The 22165-nt window shown below is 51.1% G+C and overlaps 1 protein-coding gene across 2 annotated transcripts in view; it reads right to left on the bottom strand.

Moving 5' to 3' along the window:
- Positions 1-4392: 4392 nt before the first annotated feature.
- Positions 4393-22165, bottom strand: part of TXNDC16 (thioredoxin domain containing 16) — a 43439-nt gene continuing 25666 nt past the window's right edge. For both annotated transcript variants that reach the window (XM_058025640.1, XM_058025641.1), the window contains 7 exons: positions 20337-20505; positions 19879-20015; positions 15382-15466; positions 10424-10562; positions 9741-9901; positions 7509-7699; positions 4393-6590 (listed from right to left, as the gene is read on the bottom strand). In XM_058025640.1, coding sequence (XP_057881623.1) covers positions 6304-6590; positions 7509-7699; positions 9741-9901; positions 10424-10562; positions 15382-15466; positions 19879-20015; positions 20337-20505 — 1169 coding nt within the window. In that variant the 3' untranslated portion in view covers positions 4393-6303. The remainder of the gene's footprint in view (positions 6591-7508; positions 7700-9740; positions 9902-10423; positions 10563-15381; positions 15467-19878; positions 20016-20336; positions 20506-22165) is intronic.

Below are 22165 nucleotides of genomic sequence, written 5' to 3'. Positions count from 1 at the left end.
AAATGCCTTTCCAAATATTTGCCTTGGTGTTGGTGCCTGGCCCTGCTCACAGCTGGGGCTCCCTGCCTGCTCCCTGCTGTGCTCAGCTGAACTCTCCCAGCTGCAGCATCCCTTGTATCTCCATATCCAGGATCCCACCTCTCCCCACGGGTCACTTCTCCCACCCATGTCCCCACAGCAGGTCCAGGATCAACAGGGAGCCACCCCAGACCTGCAAAGCTCCCACTCCCCAATGTGAGTCACTCTCAAGCCAAACTTAAGGAGAGTCCAAGACTTCAAACCCAGCAGGAGCCTGAGGAGATGCTCTCCCCTCTCCTCTGGGCAGGATTGCTCATGGAGCACCGTGGATTTCAACCCCAAGAGCCTGCTTCAGCCCTGGGGACAAGAAAAACGGCCTCAAGTCACTCCAGAAGAGGTTTGGATTGGATATTGGGAAAAATTTCTTCATGGAAAGGGTTGCCAAGCACTGGCAGAGCTGCCCATGGCAGTGGTGGAGCCACCATCCCTGGGGGGATTTAAAAGCTCTGTGGATGCACTTGGGGACATGATTTGGTGGGACTTTGCAGTGCTGGGGGAATGGACTCGATGATCTTAGAGGTCTTTTCCAACTGAAATGGTCCCAGGACTCCATGATTCCATGGCTTTGCCCTCTCTGAGGCTCCTGGATTTTACTCTGCGTGGATCCCTGTGCAGAGCGAGCTCGGGCAGCGGCCAAAGCACAGTACACAGAACACCGCCAAGTTTAGCAACAAAGACCATCCGTGTTCCTTGCAAGCCAGGAAATCCCAGCTGATGGGCTCTTCCCCATCTCCCCTCCCCAAGGAGAGCCCAGCTGGCCCTGCAGGGCTGGGGCAGAGCTGGGAGCTCTCCCACCCCAGCCGCGCTGGGGAACCGTCCCGTGCGTTACCGCGGAGCTGAATCATGGGCTCGCGGCCACGCTTTCAACACTCGGGAGGGATTTGGCAATTCCAGGGGCTATTAATAGAGCCAGGCTGCTCTCCTGGGCCCCACGGCGTGCTGGAGGGGTGAGGGAGAGCAAAGCAAACTCTGAGGGAGGTGAAGGGCTGAGTTTACCTAAGGAGAGGTCGGGAAATAACCTGTCGGGGAGCAGGAACCGAGCGCTGCCCTCTCCCCACTTATCGCTCCCTCTGCTGAGCCAAGAGGGAACAATGGACAAAGAACAGCAATGTCCCCAAGGGGACGTGCCACTCCTGCTCCCTCCATGGCCCCACGGAGCTCTGGGGGCTCCTGCTTCGTGGGAACAGCAGGAAAGGCACTGGGAAGGGATTATTGTGGGATGGACTGTGCTGGGTGCTGCTCTTCCAGCCTGGACTTTGACTGCAGCCCCAGCCTGTGAGCCAGGAGCAGTGAGAACCTGCAAGGACCTGGTCTGGGAATGGAGCAGGAGAGCAGAGCTGTGGGGGCAGTGCCAGCACAGGATGGAGGTGGAGCACATCTGTGGGAATGAAAATACAGGCAGAAGGTGTTCTGTGAGGAGCTGCTCTGGATTGACCTTCCCAGCTCCATCCCAGTCCCCATCCAGGAGGATGGAGCCAGTGGTGTCCTGGAGACCCAACTGCTGCCCACGCTGGGCAAGGGGCAGGAGGGATGGACACCCCTGAAAACAACAAGCTGGGGGCTGGGGGTGCCTTCCTGGGCCATTTGTATTTCTAGCAATGGAAGTGCCAGGTGGAGGAGCCACCCTGTGTTGTGAGGATCCCCATCCTGCCCAGCCAGCACCCCTTACCCCTCATCCCAGCTCCACCTGCACCCTCCTGTGCCCAGCTCTGCTCCTCAGCCACCTCCAACCCTGCCACTATGGCACCAATTGCTTCCCATCCCACCCCTGGGCCAACATCTGTCTGTCTGTCTGTCTGTCTGTCTGTCCCCAGACTGTCCCCGCTCGGTCCCCACCACCTGCCCCACAGTGACAGGCAGCAGGGGCATGGTGTGGGCTGGGGGGGCTGCTTTGGGGTGGGGAGGGGACACGCTGGGGAGGGGACACACTGGGGTGGGGACACTGCCAGTGATGGACACACTGGGGAGGGGACACACTGGGGAGGGGACACACTGGGGTGGGGACACGCTGGGGTGGGGACACTGCCAGTGATGGACACGCTGGGGTGGGACACGCTGGGGAGAGGACACACTGGGGAGGGGACACACTGGCAGTGCTGGACACGCTGGGGAGGGGACACACTTGGAGGGGGACACACTGGGGTGGGGACACACTGAGATGGAGACACACTGGGGTGGGGACACACTGGGGAGGGGACACACTGGCAGGGCTGGACACACTGAGATGGGGACACACTGGCAGGGCTGGACACACCAGGCAGCTGCGGGATCCTTCTCCATCCCCTCGGGCGATGCCAAGGGCACAGGGAACACACGCCGGGCACCAGGATGGATTGCATCACCCTGGATGTCCCCAGGGGTGGGCTGAGGACTGCAGGAGGCTGTTCCAGACACCCTCGGCAGCAGCTCCGGACAAACATCCCCGGAGCCAGCGGCACGGGCGGGAGGAGCTCCGGGGCAGGGATCGGGGCCAAGCCGTGCTGGGGAGGAGGACCCTGCCCCGCAGGGAAAGCATCTCTGCCAGGCTGAGCCGCCAGAAGGGATGCAGGGACTGGTTCTCACTGTCCCCCAGCCCTGCCGGCCTCCCTGTCCCCACCCAGGTCTTGTCCTGCTCCAGACCCTGCTGGAATCTGTCCAGGCAGTCTGTCCTTCCCGCGGGCCTGCTCCTGCCTGGCAGCATCTCCCTCCTGGGCGTCAGATCCTGTCCTGCCATCCTGGATCCCAGAGCAGAGCCTGGCCATGGAATGGGGCTCCCCAGGAAGGGCTGGGAATTTGGAAATTCTCAGCCAATTCGGGAAATCCACATTCCAAGACAAGGATTTGTCTCTCAGCGCCCAGGTTCTGCTCAAAGGGTGGAAAACATGGAAGGAATGCTGTGATTGTTTCCAATGTCCCACGGTTTTGAGAAGTCTAAAATCCTTTAAATGTGGAAAACACAACAGGCACTTTAAATATTCCCTGTGCCCTGTGGTGAGCACTGCTGCCAGCCTGGCTTTGTGGGATTCCTGAAGGATGGGGACAGATCAGGGAATCACAGAATATCCCGAGCTGAAAGGGGCCAACAAGGAGTTCATGGAGAATTTCCTGTTGTTTTGGACAATGAATTGTTTTGCTTTCAGGGCAAGCACATAATCCTTTTTTGGGTGCGTGTGTGTATCTTTGTTTTATCTTCTGATAATTTAAACACCCCTTGAAAGGCTCCTGAAGCACATCCAAATAGCTGCTGACATGAAGTCCCACCAGAAGAAGAGTTTGGTCTGAAGCTGTACTTGATCCCTATCAGCCAGGAAATGTTGAGCTGAGCCTGCACCCCGAGGAAGGCAGAGCTGTGGTTTATCCAAACATGACTTTTGTTGTTAAATGGTTCAAGAGGGAGCTGATAACATCAGTGTCCCTGCTGAGCTCACCTCACTTCAGCAGCAGCTTTGACACAGGGAGGGTGATGAGCAGGAAGACCCTGCTGGCTTCTGTGTGGAGGAGAGATCCTGCTCCTCCATCCTCCTGGGACAGGGCAGATCCCACTCCAGAATCACTGTGTCCCTCCCAGCTGCCCCCCAGAACACGAGCTCTGCCTCTCCTACCTCACTTCTCACCCAAGGCTGTAATTCCAGGCCATGCTGGATGGGAATCAGAGCAGCCTTGTCCAGGGGAAGGTGTCCCTGCCCATGGCAGGGTGGCACTGGATGCCCTTTGAAGGTCCCTTTCAGCCCAAACCACTCAGTGGCTGATTCCATAAACACTTTGAGTGTTTCTTTCCACCCTGCTCTGCCCCAGAGCTGGAGTTGTTGGAAACAGCCAAGTGCTGGAGCATTTCCTCTGCTGGGTGAGGAAATTTTGGGCTGCAGGCCCTCATCAAACTGCCCTCAGCTGACATGTTCCCCCTGTCCATACAAATCCTGGCACATTTCTGCCTCCGTGGATTTCCCCGAGCGCCTGTTTGGGCTACACAGTGGAAAAAAACATTTTTTGTATTGAGGAATAAAACCCCAATAAACCCCAATAAAATCCAGCCTCATCCAGCCTCATCTAGCCTCATCCAGCCCCATCCAGCCTCAGTCCAGCCGCCCCGGGAGAGGTGGGGATCTGCAAAGCCCCACTGGAGATGTGGCACTGACCCCTGCTGACGGCTCCTGCCCCAGCCCTGCACCGGAGAAGGGCTGAGCCTGGAAAAGGACACGTGGAGGAGATCAGGGATGTGGGAATGCCCCTCAAACCCCGGGGAAGGAAAGGATCCTGCTGCTGATGAGGGGCACCTGCCCAGACCCCCTGCTCCCAGCACCCAAAACACGCAGAGGAGCCTACTGGAGATGGAGTTTATTAAAGATGCAATGAAAAACCCAATTATTGCACTTCAAACCGCCAGTGGGCAGGGATGGGTGGGATATTGGGAAGGAATTCCTGGCTGGGAGGGTGGGCAGGCCCTGGCACAGGGTGCCCAGAGCAGCTGTGGGTGCCCCTGGCAGTGCCCAAGGCCAGGCTGGACAGGGCTGGGAGCAGCCTGGGACAGTGGGAGGTGTCCCTGGCATGGCAGGGCTGGGATGGGATGGGAATTAAGGTCCTTTCCAACCCAACCCATTCTGGGATTCGATGCTGGTGGCCAGGGCCAGCAGGGGAAATGAGCAATGTTCAGCTGATGGAATTCAGCAGCGTGAGGACCTCGTGGAGCACAGGAATGATGGGAACACACGAAGGATCTGCTCACACCCTTCCCTTGGGAAGCATGCCTTTGATCAGCAGGCTCCACTTCATTCCTTTAAATACATACATTTTGGCTCCCAGCCTGTCACTCAGTCCAAAAATGGTCACTCTCAATTAAGGCTTCCAGTGCAGCCCAGGACTAATAATCTATTTCTGGGTATTTCAAAAGCCTCACAGCCACGTGTGCTGCTTGCAGGATGAGAAATACTGAGTTTGCAATGCTCTCAGCAGTCCCTTACCAGCATTTTTTCCTCTTCTCAGTAATTTCAGAGCCTTAAGGAGTAGGAAGGGGATCTGACTGTCCCAGCACATCTCTCTGGGAGGGAGATCAAGTTCATTGAAGGGATGCTCATGGAATCCTGGACCATCTGCTTTCAACCTCCTGCCATTTCTTGTCTAGGAGATGTGCAGAGGCTGGAAATGCACTTGCCCAGGTTTTGCATCTCCCCACTGAAGTTTTGGATGTGAAGCAGCTCCATCCCACCTTGGAAGGGTCCAGCCTTGCCCTTCATCTCCCTCCCCTCTTGAGCTTTCCACAGAGCTTGCTCCCTGCACATTCCCAGCTCAGGAGGCACCAACCTTGCTGCTGTCACTGAGAGCAAAGACAAATGGAGGCTGCAAATAGCCCCTGGGCTTGTGACCAAGAAAATGCCAGCAGTGAGCAAAGCCATCTCCCAACCTGCCCACCCCTGGGATTTGCTGGCAGAGTTTTGTCCCAGCTATTCAGGACTGTTGTGTGACCTGAGCTCTGGCTTCTGGAATAAATCTGCTTTGAGCAGACCCTCCTCTTCTCCCGCTGTGAGGATGAACAAGTTCACCAATTCAGGTCACAAGTCAGGTGTAAACACAACTGGGGCTGCTTGGAGCAGCCCTGGAGTGGTGGAATGCTGGTTCCACACGTTTCCAATGCAGATGGAATTGCAGGACTTTCTGTCACACATCAGTAGAGCTTCTCCTGCAGCCAGGGAGGAGAGAAATGGGCTTTTTATCTTGGGATCACTCACCCCTTCCTGCTCAGGGGCAGCTGAAGTGACTCTGAGACTTGAGGAATCTACAGAGCACAGTCTCAAGCTGCGCCAAGGGAGATACAGGCTAGAATTAAGGAGGAAGTATTTTACAGAAAGAGTGGTCAAATACTGGAATCATCTACCCAGGGAGGTGGTAGAGTCACCATCCCTCGAAGAGTTTAAAAAAAGACTGGATGTGGCACTTGGTGCCATGATCTAGTTGAGGTGTTAGAACATGGGTTGGACTCGATGATCTTAAAGGTCTCTTCCAACCTAGAATTTCTGTGATTCTGTGATTCTGTGAATTGTTTTTTTCCAGTGTAGCTTGTTGCTTGATGAGCTCCCAAGAGCAGCCAGGGCACAACAAGTGGGATGTACAGACACCCCCAGCACTCAGCAGCAGGGAGTGGCCTCTCCTTTCACCATTCCCTGACAGCCAAACCTCTCCTCTCCTCGGAGAAAAGGCAGGGACAGTGCCAGGCTGTGCAGGCCAGCCCCAGCCCTTTCCCCTGCCCGGCTCTCAGAGCTCGCCGTGCCTCCTGCCATGCTTGTCCCTCGCTGCCATCCTCGGGGCCGTCCCCCGCAGGCCCCTCCCGGGGACACCACCCTCCTCCGCCGTGCCCTCGTGGGATGGCTCCTCCCGGGTGCCGCTGTCCCCTCCTGCCGGGGCCCCTCCGGGGCTTCTGGGCGGCTGCTGTGCCGGGGAGTGCCCGGGCTGCGGGGACAGCTCAGGCACCGATGGCTCCATCATCTGGAGGAAGTCGTAGGCAGGGAGTGGTGGCGTCCAGTCCTCCTCAGACAAGGTACCTGAGCAGCAAATACAGCCCCAGTTAGCAGGTGAAGAGTTATGTCCCACCTCCGTGGATAGTTCCCTTTCTGAGGAATTATGGCTTCCTCCCCGTTCTAATCAATACAAAATTAAAAATCTTTTTAAAGAACCACAGAACAATCTGGGTTGGGAGGGACCACAAAGATTATCTCATTCCAGCCCCTGCCATGGCAGGGACACCTCCCACTATCCCAGGCTGCTCCAAGCCCTGTCCAGCCTGGCCTTGGGCACTGCCAGGGATCCAGGGGCAGCCACAGCTGCTCTGGGCACCTGTGCCAGGGCCTGCCCACCCTCACAGCCAGGAATTCCTTCCCAATATCCCATCTAACCCATTCCCTGTGTCCTGTCCCTCCATCCCTTGTCCCAAGTCCCTCCCCAGCTCTCCTGAGGAAGGCAGATCCATGCTGGCTTCCTCCAAAGCCTCATCAGGAGGGATGCAGTGAAAGCTTCACAGCACAAGCCAACCCTTTATGTCCTAAAGCCTCCAGTAAAACATCAGCTCTCTCATCCCTTCCCATCCAAAAAGAAATGCAGGAAGGTGCCTGAAGAGCAGCTACTTCTTGCACTGTCAGCTGGGAGCTGGGAGGTTTTTATGAGCAAGCTGTGGTTGGGAATGGGAAAACACAGCCAGATTTGGGGATTATCACAGAGAAAAAATGTCAATTCCAAACCATCCACGTTTGGCTCTGAGCATTAAACAGTCCCAAAGCAAACTTGTGAGTGTGGGCATTCTCTCTTGGCTGGACTGTTTGTACTTCTGCAGCTCTAACAAGCAGAGCTGCTTTTTCCATCGTTAAATTCCAGGGCAGACAATTTATTGCACGTAGGATCTTCTCATAAACACACTGGAGCTCACAGTGTGTGCCTGGGAACGCTGTAAACCTGTGCCCACTTACTGCTGGGAATCTCCAGTCCTGCTTGGAGCTTCTCCAGCCACAGCAAGATGTTCACCTCAGTGATGGGCTGCTCTGAGGGGAACTTGAACACCTGACCCCCAGCATGGAGGTTCACCCAGAGGAGAAGGGGCAAGGGAGGAGTGGTGGAGAAGTGTGTCCTCAGGATCCCATACCCCACTGGAGTCTTCTTCCTGTTGGGAAAAGGAGATTCAGGTTTGGCAGCACAACAGGACTGAGAGCCAAAAAAGCCACCTGTAGTGAGAGTCCTATGTATTGGATAAGTGGGTCCTAGTTGCTCTAAATGAGCCACAGCTGTGAAGTCTTTAGTTGGGCAGCAGCTCTGGCTTGCAAAGATAACTAAGATAAAAGAGGGTGGGTTGAGAGCCCAGGAGGAGCCCCTGTGAAGCCAAGAGGAACTGCACAGCAGAGAAGAGCTACATGGTAGAAAACCAGCTAGAAGGTATGGACTTTAAGATGGGACTCTAGAAATATGAAATACAATACAATAGCCACCAAAGCATTTGGGTCACATGCAGCAAAGCAGAGTTTTGGTGGGACTGCAGAAGCATCATCCCTGGAAGTGTTCAAAGCCAGGCTGGACAGGGCTTGGAGCAACCTGGGACTGTGGAAGGTGTCCCTGCCCCAGGATGGGCTTTCAGGTCCCTTCCAACCCAAACCATTCCAGGATTCTGTGATTCTGAGCACTGTAAATAAGCCTGGTGCTTAAGGAACCTGCTAGGATCCAATGGAGAGAGGGCACACAACAGCCTGGGTGTGTGAAGAAATCCTTGAGCAGGACAAACTCTGCAGGAAGGTGGGAGATGTTTTCCACCTAAAGCTTCTAAGAAGAGGTAGGACAAGAGTGGGACAGGTCCTGCAGCCCCCAGGTCAGGCCCTGTCTGCAGGGACAGCTGAGAGCTCCTTCCAGCCCTTCCAGCTGCTGCCACTGCAGTTCCACAGGGATGGAAAGGCAAATTCCTCAGGTGACACACAGAGAGTGAAAACAGGACATTGAGCCAGGGGGACAGCAAGCCCACACAGGTGCTGAGACAGTCCTGCACTGTTTTAAGGCTTCAGGGCTGAGCTGGCTCTTGCCCTGGCAATGAGGGCTTCTTTCTAGCATGAGGGACTTTTGACAAGGACATGAAGTGACAGGACACAGGGGGCAGGGATGGATGGGATATTGGGGACTGGGAATTCCTGGCTGGGAGAGTAGAAAAGTGCCCAGAGAAGCTGTGGCTGCTCCTGGATCCCTGCAGTGCCCAAGGCCAGGCTGGATGGGATATCTTGGATAGTGGAAGGTGTCCCTGCCCGTGGCAGGGGCTGGAATGAGATGATCTTTACTCTTCCTTCCACCCCAAACCCTTCTGGGGTTCTGCCCTGTTTTGTGGCAGTGCCATTCTGCTCTGGCACAGGAAGTTTTTTGTGTCTCAGCAAGGCAGAGGAGAGGCAGATGTGTAGGTGGGGAAGTTCCAGGGCTCTCATTTCTGGTGCATTACTGGCAGCCCAATCCCCTTGTCCCTGAGCACATGTGCATTTCCCCCTCAGCAAAACTCCAGCCCACGCTGGTCACGGCTTCCCAGACTTCAAAGCAAGTTATGATTAAGCCACTGAAGTTTCTCTGGGCTTGGGCACAACAAACAGAGGCCAAAAAATTCAAAATGCAACTAAGAAGAGGAGGATTAAAAAAAAAAATCCCCTTTCCTACACTCTTTTATTCTTTAGGTCTTAAATTAATTTTGTTGCCTCAATATTTTTTAAATTTAATTTATGGGGCTTCTGGTTGAATCTTTTTGTGAAAGCTTTCTTTCCCCAGTCAATGACCAGTCATTCCCTCTAATTGCTGGTGGAAAATCACCATAAGACATTCCAGGAGGGCAAATTTCCATATTTTTTGTCTTCCCATATGCACTTCATCCCATCCCAACAAAAATGCAAATAACACCAGACCCAGGGTCAAGCTGCTACAAGCACTAGAGAACATTTTCCTCTATTGAAAACGATTTCTGCAATCAATTAAATATTTACTAATTTTACTTTGTCAGGCAATTTCTACAGTTGCCCAGAACACTGAGTGAACCATTGCTCAATGGTTTGACCTCCAATTCCTGATGATTTCAGACCAAATATTCACATTACCAGCTTGTCTTCTCAGCAATTGCAGCCTCAGGGTTTTTTTTTCTGCAAGGCTCAGAGTGAGTTAATGGAAAGAAGAGATTTTCAAACACTCACAGGTTCAACCAGCAAACCACAAATGTCTGCTGGGGTCTTCCTTTTGCCAGCTTCAGCATTTCCTCACTTTCCACCTGACTGATGTCACCAGCACTAAACAGGATGAGGAAGGGTTTTCCCAGCTGCAGGTACTGGGGCAGATTTGGCACGGTGATTTCTGGCTGCAGGACATCACAAACAAGAAATCGGGGGTTATGGGGGGGAGAAAACAGGAGAAAATTCCAATTTCTGCTAAGCAAGGCTTCAGTGTCTATGTGGAATGTGGGAAGCAGGAAGATTTTGGTGCACTTGGAGATGTCTTTGCCCAACCCAAGTGCACCAAGTTCGTGGGAGCAGCTGTGAGCTTGGAGATGGGGATGTGAGCAGAGCAGGCAGAGGCTCCAAAAGGCACAGGGAAAAGCCCTGGGAATAGGGAATAGACCCAGTAATAACTGTGACAACTAGCAGGTGAGTGACTCTGGGGCCAGTCCCTCAACTCCAGGGTCTCCTGCTCCAAGACCACACAGCAAAGAGCAGATTTGTGTCCTGACTCCCTGCTCCAAGCCATAAAATTTAAAAACAAACTCGGCACGATAAAAATAACAAGCGGACAAAACGGCCGTTCCGCAGAACTCCACGCTATAATCAGGGCTCTGCAAATGACTGCAATGGAAAAAAGGCATTTTGATTTTATTTTTACTCACAAAAATGTCCAGCAGTTCATATCTGATCATCTGCAGCATGTCCTGCACGTTGTGTTTGGACAGAGCAATGCCTTCCACGCTGCGGCCGCCGCTCCGGGCCAGGAGCAGGGCAGGGGGGGACACGGAGTATTTCTGGGATCTGAAAAACAGGGATGGGCACAGGGCTTAGGACACACCCTGACCCACACTGCAAGGCAAGGTGTATTCTGTTTGCCATCTGTATGGCAGTTATCTTCTGTTAACACTCACTCCTTCCTTAGGGAGACACCTGCTGATAACAGCTATTGAATGTCCCTGCATGGCTGATAAGAACTACAGCATCCCATTGGCAGATGTGAGCCCAGAGGGAGGAGCCAAGCATTCCTACCTGGATATAATCTGGAGATTCTGGAACACCAACCAAGCATTCCTACCCAGATATAATCTGGAGATTCTGGAACACCAGCCAAGCATTCCTGCCTGGATATAATCTGGAGATTCTGGAACACCAGCCAAGCATTCCTGCCTGGATATAATCCGGAGGTTCTGGAACACCAGCCAAGCATTCCTACCTGGATATAATCTGGAGGTTCTGGAACACCAGCCAAGCATTCCTGCCTGGATATAATCTGGAGATTCTGGAACACCAGCACGGCTTCTCCACTGGATTTCCCAGAGGATTTCCCTCTTCCCCTGGATCTCCAGAGGAAGAGACTGCACCCTTCTCCAGGATCCCTGCTCCAGCAGAACCAGCCCTGACCCTGCAGGAGGGCTGAGCCACAATTCCAATGGGACTGCTGCCAACACCCTGACCCACAGGGTGTCAGGTTGGGTTCTGACTCTGTCAGGGTTGGTTTAGTTACTGCATTGTTTATTTTATTATTGTATTTGCTGGGAATCTGCCCTGATGAAGGCAGGAATGGTGAATCTGACTCCATGTTCTCAGAAGGCTGATTTATTACTTTATAAACTGTATTATATTAAAGAATACTATACTAAAGAATATGGAAAGGATATTTACTCAATGCTAAAATGATAATAATGAAAACTGGTGACTTTTCAGACTCCTGACACAGCTTGGCCCTGATTGGCCAAAGAGGAAAACAACTCCCAGCAGAATCCAATGGAACAATCACCTGTGGGTAAACAATCTCCAAACACATTCGACGTGTGAGCACAACACAGAAGAAGCAAATGAGATAAGGATTGTTTTCCTTTTCTCCGAGGCTCCTCAGCTTCCCAGGAGAAAACTCCTGGGCAAAGGAATTATTTCAGAGAATGTGAATGCCACATTTTATCTTTTAATTTTTCTTCCCTACTAAAGAACTGTTATTCCTGCTCCCATATTTTTGCCTGAGAGCCCCATAATGTCAAATTTATAACAATTTGGAGGGAGGAGGTTTACATTTTCCATTTCAGGAGAGGCTCCTGCCTTCCTTAGCAGACACCTGGCTTTCCAAACCAAGACAACCCCAAATGTGCCACACACAGAGCTGGCATCCTCCTGGAGACATGTCCCATCCCTTGCAGTCTCCAAGACCAGGTTGGATGGGGCTTGGAGCACTCTGGGATAGTGGAAGGTGCCCCTGCCCATGGCATGGGGAGGAATGGGATGAGCTTTAAGGTCCCTTCCAACCCAAACCACTCTGGAATTCTGGGATTGTATTCCTACTTCTCCTTCATGTTCACACCTATGCTTGGGTGATGCAAAAACCCACCCAGAGCTTCACTCTGTCCCCCCAGCCAAGGCAAACAGAGGCCTCAGATTCCATCCAAGCGACACAACCCACACAAAACAACCTCCAGGAGTTGATCCAGGTTTTGTCTCAGTGAAGAAACCCCAAAATGCTGGTGAAGTCCAAGCCCCACATTGGAGCAACACACGCAGGCTGCACCCACCCACTCTTGGTGGAGTAGTCAGATGATGCTTTGTCCCACAATTCCCTTCTGGTAAGAGGGGTTAAAGTACTCAAAGAAAAGCTGAGAAAGTGGGAAAAGCAAAAATAGGAGAAGTCTGAGCAAATAAAAGGGCATTGGGGACACCAAGCTGTGACAGCAATTTCCTAGAAGTTTGAGGAACTTCAGCCCTGGAGGCTCCAGATGGCACTGCCCAGAGGAAGGGTGTGACAGGGGAAATCAGCTGCCTCTGCAGTTTTTGGAGTCAAGTCTGGTTTGTTTTTCAAAGGCTGTGACACCAAAGAATCCCAGAATGGTTTGGGTTGGAAGGGACCTTAAAGCTCAGCCAGTTCCACTCCCCTGCCATGGCAGGGACACTTTCCACTGTCTCAGGGTGCTCCAAGCCCTGTCCCAACCTGGCCTTGGACACTTCCAGGGATCCAGGGACAGCCACAGCTGCTCTGGGCACCTGTGTCAGGCCCTCACCACCCTCACAGGGAGGAGTTTAGGTCATCAATGATACAAAAAGTGGAGGGAACTGCAGATAATTCATTTCCATGATGTCCAGCTCTTATGGAGGCCTTTCCCATCCTCCAACACAGCATTTATCTCTCTGGGACCAACACAACCACTGCAAACCTCACTGTGAGCTGATGTATTTACAGTGATTAAATGTAAAAAAACCTTAGGGCAAAGTAGGACAAAACTCTAAAAAAATATTTAATTCAGGGATGTTGAACATATTAAACTTCTGTGGGTTTTACAGAGATTCCTTGGCTTGGTTATGGCTCAGAGGAGTGAGGATTCTTGTTCCCTGTACCTAAAATGCATCACCTTGTTCAGCAGCCTTTCATAAGCATCTGTGAGGGCGTGAGGCACTGGAAGGATTCCAGAGAAGATGCCCCTGGATCCCTGGAAGTGCCCAAGGCCAGGCTGGACAGGGCTTGGAACAACCTGGAATAGTGGAAGGTGTCCCTGCCCATGGCTGAGGGTGGAACTGGATGGGCTTTAAGATTTCTTCCAGTGTAAACCATTCTGGGGTTCTACTCTATGATTCTATAAGGAAATATCTTATAGACTGCCAGAAAATCACCAAATTCCCCAGCTACACTCTGTCCTGAAATGCCTTCTCCTCTTCCTGGTACTGAGGGCTTGTGCTGTTGCTCAACAGCTTTCCATTTATACAGCAGGACCATTGAGTGGGTAACACCAGTCTTGCATTTCAATCAAAACCATCTGCAAACAAATACTTGGCAGCAATCTCTGACAATAAAGACCTCATGCAAAGCATTTCTTCCTCAATGCCTTTTTCCCCTTCATTAGTGACCAGCCCAGCAGGTGCCTGCTGAGTAAACAGCTTTGCTCACAACAGAATTGTGTATCCTGCAGCCCTTTTTACTCTGGAAAAGGTCTACAGGATGCACAAAAGAGGAATCAGCTTTCTGTGACCTGGGAGCCATAAATATTTTCTCCTTGAGCACTGAGCTCAAGAACGGCGTTTCATTTTCTGAAGAAGGGAAGTGAGCCTGGCTCTTGCATAAGGAATTCCTGTAAGTGTTTACTTTGTGCTTACAGTGGAGAAGTCCATCAGCTACAGTAGCTTCACCCACAAATCACAGCCAAAATCCAAATTTGGCAGGACTATCAATGTAAACTGCACTAAATATTCCTGCTAAACAGGAGCAGGCTGCAGACTCCAGGAGCAGGGAGGTGGATTCTTGCATGTGTCAGCTCTGAGGGAACAAAGGTTTCTTCTACTGGTACCTTGAGAGATCACCCTGTCCTCTGCTTTTTTTTTCCTTCTATCAGCTGGGCTGAAATCCTCAGGAAAGAGAAGTATTGGAGCAGTTTGGTTAATAGAAATGTATCCCCAAGGTATTTGCATTTTTATTCTCCGTGCTCACCACAAAAATGCCAGTGTGTCATCAGGAATGCATCACACCTCTGAGGAACTAATGCAAATAATTCTCTGCTGCACTGCAGGCTGGTAAATGCACACCTGGAAAACAGGCCAAGCACCTCCTGGGATTTTTAACTCTGCCTTGACTGCTAATTCCTGATGGAAATGAGATGCCAGGGCAAGCTGGAGATTCCCCCTGGATCCAGCTGCATCTCTAGGCACTGAAGGACCTCTCACACTGCAACACAAAGGATTTTGTCCCTTGCTGGAGTGTTAATGACACAGGTAAGATCCCATTAACTCCCACCTGGCTTCAAGGCAGGGATGAAATTCCAGCAGGAGTGCAGCTCCATGGCAAGACAACATTTCTTTCCCAGCTTCCAAAGCCTTTTCCAGCACCCAGACTACATGTCCACTCCACTGCCAGCCCAAGCAGTCACCAGCAGCTTCTTTTCTGCCTGTTCTTGGCAACTGGGGGCAACCACCAGAGCAAGGGAAGGCACTGCATTGGCTATCCATCGTTTTTTCCTCCCTCACACACTGATGGTGTAACTTTTCCAGCCTGGTTTTTATTTTCAGAAAGGTTTGCTCCTGTTTGTGTGAGGAACACAACCACATCCACGGGGCTGAAGGACTGAAAATGAAAGTGAGCATGAACAGCAGGAAGGTGACCATGGACAGGCTGAGAAGCTGTGGCAGAGCCACTGAAAATTCCCTTTGGATGAGTCTTGAGCCATCTCCCTGCAGGAAAAAGTCACTTGTGGCTGTTTAATTCAGGGATGTTGAACTTACTGAACTTCTATGGGTTTTACAGAGATTCTCTGGCTTGGTCATGGCTCAGAGGAGTCAGGACTCCTGTTCCCTGTATCTGAAATACATCACCTTGTTCAGCAGCCTTTGATAAGCATCTGTGAGGGTGGTGAGGAACACAACCACATCCATGGGGGCAGAAGGACTGAAAATGAAAGTGAGCATGAACAGCAGGAAGGTGCCTGTGGACAGGCTGAGAACCAGTGGCAGAGCCAAGGTGACAATTCCTTTTGGATGAGTCCTGAGCCATCTCCCTGCAGGAAAAAGTCACTTGTAGCTGTCCCTCAGCACAGTGACACTTGCTCCAGGCACTGCCTTTCATTAAGTGCAGATCAGTTTGAATTCTCCCCAAAGAAAAAGAGAAACCACTTACAAAGCCAAGGCATCATCTTCAAAATACATCCCCATCCTTACGTGGCCACTTAGGATGTTTCCTGCCTCTTCAAAAGCTTCCCTGGCTGGAAGAAAGACAAAGACACAAGAATAAACAATACAAAGAGAGGTGTTGAGGTTTTTTTCCTGGAAACCTGATTGATGCCTGCACATATAACATCCTGCCAGAGCAGATTTTCAGGAATTAAACCAGGATTAGAGGCTCCCAAGAAATTACTGCAGGCCATAGGAGGAGGGGCAGGCAGAGAGGAAGGATTAGGGCAAAATTCCCATTATGAGAACAGTGTTTGCCCTTCAGCTACCAACACTGAGCCTCCAGGATCTGCAGGACAGAGGCACTGCTGGAAAATGAAATATCTTTAAGGACTTAGAGTCTGTAAGTGTTCTTGGAAACAGGAGACCAATTATAAGTCTAAACAAAAATCTTATAAATCCCAGTGACCTTTGAGAAATGATGGATGGTGGCTTTACTGGAGTAGGGCTAAGAGCCTGGAGATAAACCAACCTCTCCCTCAAGTGTCTCTTGGTTTATCCAGCTCTTCCCAGCAGACTGGGGCTGTTGCAGGATAAGCAAAAACCAGGCTGGGCTCTCTTGATCACTGAGAGCACAGCTCCAAAACAAAGCTGGCTGCAGAGCTGCTTCATTCCCTTATAAAAAGCCTCCAATTCCACAGAATTGCAGAATGATTTAGGTTGGAAAAGACCTTAAACTCATTTTGCTCCACTCCCTGCCATGGGTAGGGACTCCTTCCATCAGCCCAGGTTGCTCCAAGCCCTGTCCAGCCTGGCTGTGGTTTCAGGGAAAGCCAAGCTTTGTGGGAACATGCAAGGCACGGTGAGGAACTTGTGAAATGCAGAGATCAGAGCTCCAGAGAGCTGCTGCCAAAGGTGGGGTGAGAACAGGGAGGATTTCAACACCACCACCCCCCTCCTCCTCTGCACTGAGCAACTGAAACAACAAAAGCAGCTCTTCTGACCCAAGGAGAGGGAGAAATCTCACTTTTTGGAGAAGCCAGGTTTTCCCTGAGAATTAAGGGGGTATCTCAGACACAGCCATGACATAGATTGCTGTCACACACCAGTGACTGCTCCTCAGAACCTTCACTGTCACAGCACAGGCCAGCCCAAGCTCCTGGGAGCAGTGACTCACAGCTCAGTAGATGGAGATGCCTCTCACTTGGTGACTTTGTGACTTTTTGGTTCTTTGATTCCTGTTTTGCAGCTCCACTCAAAGCTGTGTTTTCCACTGTTTCCCATGTGGCCCATAAACTTTCATTTAAACTGTTTTCCTTTTTAAATGGAAGGAGTTCCTTAAGGAGTGGCTCATTGAGGGCTCAGTCATTATCACAGAATCTCTGAATGGTTTGGGATGGAAGGGACATTAAAATCAGCCAGTGCCACCCCTGCCATGGCAGGGACACCTTCCACTGTCCCAGGCTGCTCCAAACCCCATCCAACCTGGCCTTGGGCACTGCCAGGGATCCAGGGGCAGCCACAGCTGCTCTGGGCACCCTGTGCCAGGGCCTGCCCACCCTCCCAGCCAGGAATTCCTTCCCAAAATCCCATCCATCCCTGCCCTCTGGCAGTGGGAGCCATTCCCTGTGTCCTGTCACTCCAGGCCATTGTCCAAAGGCCCTTTCCAGCTGCTACAGAGAATCCATTCTTGGATGTTGCTTTCCAGCTCTTCTGCTGTTTGGTTACTTGATTTTATCAGTGCTGAAAGATATTTCCCATCCCAAGTTCCTCCACCAAGCTTTAAATCCCCACTTGAGATATGAACTTGTCTTGAAGTGCTGCCCTGGTCAGCCCTGGCTGCAGGGATTCCCTCCTAAGTCAGAACAACCTCCAGCAATACCAGGTTTATTCCTTGACCTGATGAGATCCTCTCTCCCCATCACACTTCCAAATTTCCCCTATTTCTGGCTGTCCTACACCCAGAGCCACACACCAGCCCATATTTCTCCAGGTTCTTTGCTTTGTACCCAAACTCCCCACAAATTCACACAGCTCCACTGAGGACAGGAAGCAATTAAAAAAAATCCATTTCAGTATTTCCTAGGAAATTATTCCCCCCTGAAAACACGATTTTCATTCCCTGGGGGGGCTGACCATGCTCTGCAGCACAATTTGGGCTGGAATCCCAGCTGCCCTGAATTGCACAAGCACAACCTCACTGCTTTGGGGACAAGAAGGGCCCAAGCTGCCTGATGAGGAAGGGTCTAAAATCCCTGCAGAGTTTTGGGAAGCAGGATCTGAGCTTCACTTTTTATCCCTCTGGAAGGAGGAATCTTCTGGGTGTGCTCTCCAGCACAGCAGCTACTGCTGCATCTCTCCTGCCTTCCTCACTGATGCTGCCAAGCCCTGTGAGGCACCAGAGCTCAGGGATATTTTGAAATATTTTCAAATATTTCAATATTTTCAAATATTCCTGAGGGCTTAGGACAGTTTTACTTCTTAAGATGCTTCCAGTTTCTGCATCAAACCCAAATTTCTGTCCTAGAATTTCTCTGAGTTTCCAGAAAAACGTCATAATACATTCACCTCTTCCTAGAAAATTTTATTTAGGATTTTTCCACCAAGCCTCTTTTAGCTCAGACCCCACAAAGGGTTTCTTAACATAGTCCTGATGCTAAGGGTTGGAAAACCTCCAGGATGTTTTTAGCAGGACATCTCATTGCTGTGTTTCAGTTCACCAGAAATGACAATGACCCCACTCACTGCTGCTCGGGGTTAGAGCAGGAATTCTGCCATGGGAAAATGGTTGGGAATTCTAAAGCTATAATTTGATAAATCTGCAGGTTGGTAAGAGGAACAATGTGGTTCTCCTGACTCCAGCCTGGTTTGATGCCAGAACAGCTGGCTCCAGGTTCCTGCTCCCTCAGGCTGTTCTGCATCTCAGCTCCAGCACCCTCAGGAAGTGGGTGGAGAAGACATCCCAAATTTCATCTCCCTGTGCCTGAGTTACCTCCTGAGGCTGAGGATGCCATTCTGGACTGGAATGTGCCCTGAGGGAACAGACAATCCTACAGGACCCACAAAGGCTCTCTGGAAACCCCCAAGGCTCTTGTTGGCACGGAAGGAAATAAAAAACTTCTCTGTAGAATCCTAGAATGGTTTGGGTTGGAAAGGACCCCAAAACTCACCCAGTTCCAAACCCAAACCATGGGCAGGGACACCTTCCACCAGCCCAGGGTGCTCCAAGCCCTGTCCAGCCTGGCCTTGGGCACTTCCAGGAGCAGCCAGAGCTTCTCTGGGCTGGATTAAAGGTTTTTTGGGATCAGTAGGGTTTCCTGTTGTATTTACCAGATTATTTCTCCAGAGGAAGGCAGAGATCTGGCTCTCAGCTGGCCTGGGGAACACAGCCCAAGTGTTTTCTAGTTGGTTCCAGGCATCCTGTCTTGTTCTTACCTCTTCCCTCTGGACCCCCTCACATGAGAAAGTAGCTTGGTTTGCATTAAACCAAAGTTTGGAGGCACAAGGGAGCTTTAAAAATGAAAAATAGTCTGGAAGTTTCATCTTAAGCAAGATCAGGAAGTTCTCCTATTTTTAAGGCAGCAATTCCCAGGGGGAGCTGGCAACTGAGAGTCTGTGGGGTTGGCAGACCTCAGCTCCCAACTGAGGCCCTGGCACAGGGTGCCCAGAGCAGCTGTGGCTGCCCCTGGATCCCTGGCAGTGCCCAGGGCCAGGCTGGACAGGGCTGGGAGCAGCCTGGGACAGTGAGAGGTGTCCCTGGCATGGCAGAGGTGGGATGGGATCAGCTTTAAGGCCCCTTCTAACAAAAACCATTCCATGATTCTGTGATTTGCCTGAAGTTCTCTCTCCAGACTGACTTTATTCCCTCTCCCCTGGTAACACATTGCATTTCTGTGTGCATCTATTCCAAAACCCACAAGTGAATTTCATTGAGTTGTTCATATTTCCTTCCTTCTGATGCAGGAAATTTCTGCTTTATCCTATTGCTGTTCTGTTATTTAAAAAAAAAAAAAGTTTTGGATTCTGTGTTACAAGAACTGGGGCTACTCCTTCTTCAGGAGAAGCCAGCAAGATCCAAGAGCGGATCTCTTCCTTTTTTAAGAAAATTATGCAGGGAGAAGTGGCACATGGGCTCCAGGAAGAGGCTGAGGGATCTGGGCTGAACCAGAGGCTTAAAGGGAATTATTGCCAGCCTACAACCACTTGGAAGGGACTCATAAAGAGGACAGAGCCAAACTCCTCAGGGTCAGGGGCAGGAGGCACAACAGGGACAACAGGTTTGGGGAGTTTCTACTCCCACTGTGGGTGTAGCAAACCCAGCTGAATGTCCTCTGAGCCAGGGATGGATCTGAAATCCCATCCCTGGAACCACCTGCTCCCCTCTGACTGTACAACTGGAAAAGGCAGTGCCAGGTGTTGTGCTGTGAACTTCCAGCAGCTGGAAGCAGCCCTGTGCCACCAGGAATGAAGCTGGAGAGTGCTAAACCCACCAATCCCAACAAACCTTTGCTGGTGGCTGAGCTAAACACTCCCAGGAGTGAGGGGTGGTGGTGGGATGGGAGCTCAGCTGGAAATTCCCCTCTCAAATATCCTTCTGCTTCAGCCATGGTGGCCAGCTTCAGTGGGCAGGGAACTTGGCTCCTGTGGAAAGGCAGAGAAAGAACTGGGCTGTTGTTTCTGCTGCTTTTGGGGTGAAGAGACAACAGGGCAACCTCAACCCAACAAGGCCCCATCACAATGGGACAAGTGTGACACCTCAGTAGAGACAAAAATGATCATTTGGCATGGTGATAATTATCACCAGAGAGGTGCTGGAGCTGGTGACAGCAAAGGGAGAACAGCCTGAGCCAAACTGAGAGCCTTGGGATCCCCACTGAAAATAACAGAGAAGGAATTGCAGCAAAAAGACAGGGATGGTGACAGAGGATGTGGCAGATGTCCCACTGGGGATTTGTCACTCACAGCAGGATGAAGCTGCTCAGCTCTTCAGCTCCCCACATGCCACCATATGTCACTGGCTGCTGTCCCTGCTGGTAAATCCTCAGGGTGGGGAACTGGGTGACATTCTCCTGGGAGCAGAGGCCAGGCCAGTCCCAGCAGTTCACCCGGGACAGCAAAAGCCCTGGGGTTCCTAGAGTGGAAAAAAATACTCATGAATGATATGAAAAAACTAAAAACAACAATCAACTGGTTGGAAAATAGAGCTTTTTATTAGCCCAGTGGATATTATTGTCTATATTTGTATTAATTCTGGCAGAAATCTACCAAAATCCAGCCCCAAATACAGAATCCCTTTGAGTATAGCCCCATTTCCCTCTTGGAATCACTCACTCCCAGAAAATTCACATCTGACTGGTAACTCCAAGCAACACCACAAAATCCTGAGACAACTGTCCAGGAGCTTAAAAGGCAGCAGGGAAAGGTATTGGAAATACCTTAGGAATAAGGCCAAGAGAAAGAAATAATGCAAGCACTCACTAACAGGAGAGAGGGAAGATAAAGCTTGCCATGATGGAGGAAGAGGATGCAGCCAAGGTTTTTGCATTTATGAAGTTGTTCAGTACTGAAAAATCTCTGTTCTACCTCAAGCATGAAGCCAAATGCACATGGAGCAGTTGAAGGGGATGGAAGAGAGATGCTCCCATCACTGCCCTCAGGCACAGGGTGGGATCCTTGGGGCTGTCCTGAGAGGCAGGAGTTGGGCTTGATGATCCTTCCAGCTCAGGATTTTCTGTGATCCCACCCAAGCCATGAGCAGATGCCTGTAGGACCTTAAGAAAGGGGTCTCACAAGTAAGGGAGTGGGAAAGGAAGAGCACTTGGGAATTACAGAGCAGTCAGTCCAACTGTGGGTCCTGGGAAACGTCCCAAAAAGGCTTTTTAAGGCTCTCACCAACACAAGAAACTCAAGAGGTTGGTAAGAAGTGAAACAAATGGAAAGTTGGTTCCTTGAGTGCTCTCTATGAGCCCAAGATTTGTGCAACTCCAGCATTAAGTTCAGCAAAGAATCATGGAGTCACAGAATGTTTGGGTGGGAAGGGACCTTAAAACTCATTTAATTTCACCCCCTGCCATGGCAGGGACACCTCCCATCATCCCAGGTTGTTCCAAGGCCTGTCCAGCCTGGCCTGGAGCACTTCCAGGGACCTTTTCAGCCTTTCTTTCATCTTTGGGCTGGGTGAAGCCAGCACAGGCTGCTGCTGGTCCATGGCTAAGCCTGACCTGAACCCTGAGCAGCTTCACTCCCTCCCTTCCCTTGGCTTCCAGCCCCACCTGAGCTGCCTCAGGGCCCTGACCAAGGACAGTGTGCAGTTGTCCATGCCCAATCTCAGAAATCTTCATTCCTTCCCCAAATCCTTCTTTGAACAAGACTCAAAACTGCATGGGAAAGATGGGATAAAACCTAGAGACAAGTACACACATGGAGGCAGAGCATGGCAAAGAATCCTGCAGAAACCAGGCTTGGGGCAGATGAGGAGGGTTTCTCAAGAGAAACCAGCCAAGCTTTCTTCTCTCCCTCTCCTGGCTCTGATTCTGATCACTATTTTCATTAAAGGCCTGGCTGATGGAATAAAACTGGTTTTGATCTCAAGCCTAGAGGGGCAGAAAGCAATGTGAAGGGCAAAGTGTGAGGACAGCAGCAATCCATGAGGAGATGCAGGAAAGGGATGGGCACTCAACAGCATCTGCAGCCCATGGGAGGAAAATTAAGTTCTTCTGTCCTGGTGAAACCTCTGCAGAGCCCAGCAAGTCAGCCTGGGAAACGTTTTTGGAAAGGTTTAAGCAAATGAG

This window comes from Melospiza georgiana, chromosome 6 (assembly GCF_028018845.1).
Source record: "Melospiza georgiana isolate bMelGeo1 chromosome 6, bMelGeo1.pri, whole genome shotgun sequence".
Classification (NCBI taxonomy): domain Eukaryota; kingdom Metazoa; phylum Chordata; class Aves; order Passeriformes; family Passerellidae; genus Melospiza; species Melospiza georgiana.
This window is presented reverse-complemented; position numbering and strand designations above follow the sequence as displayed.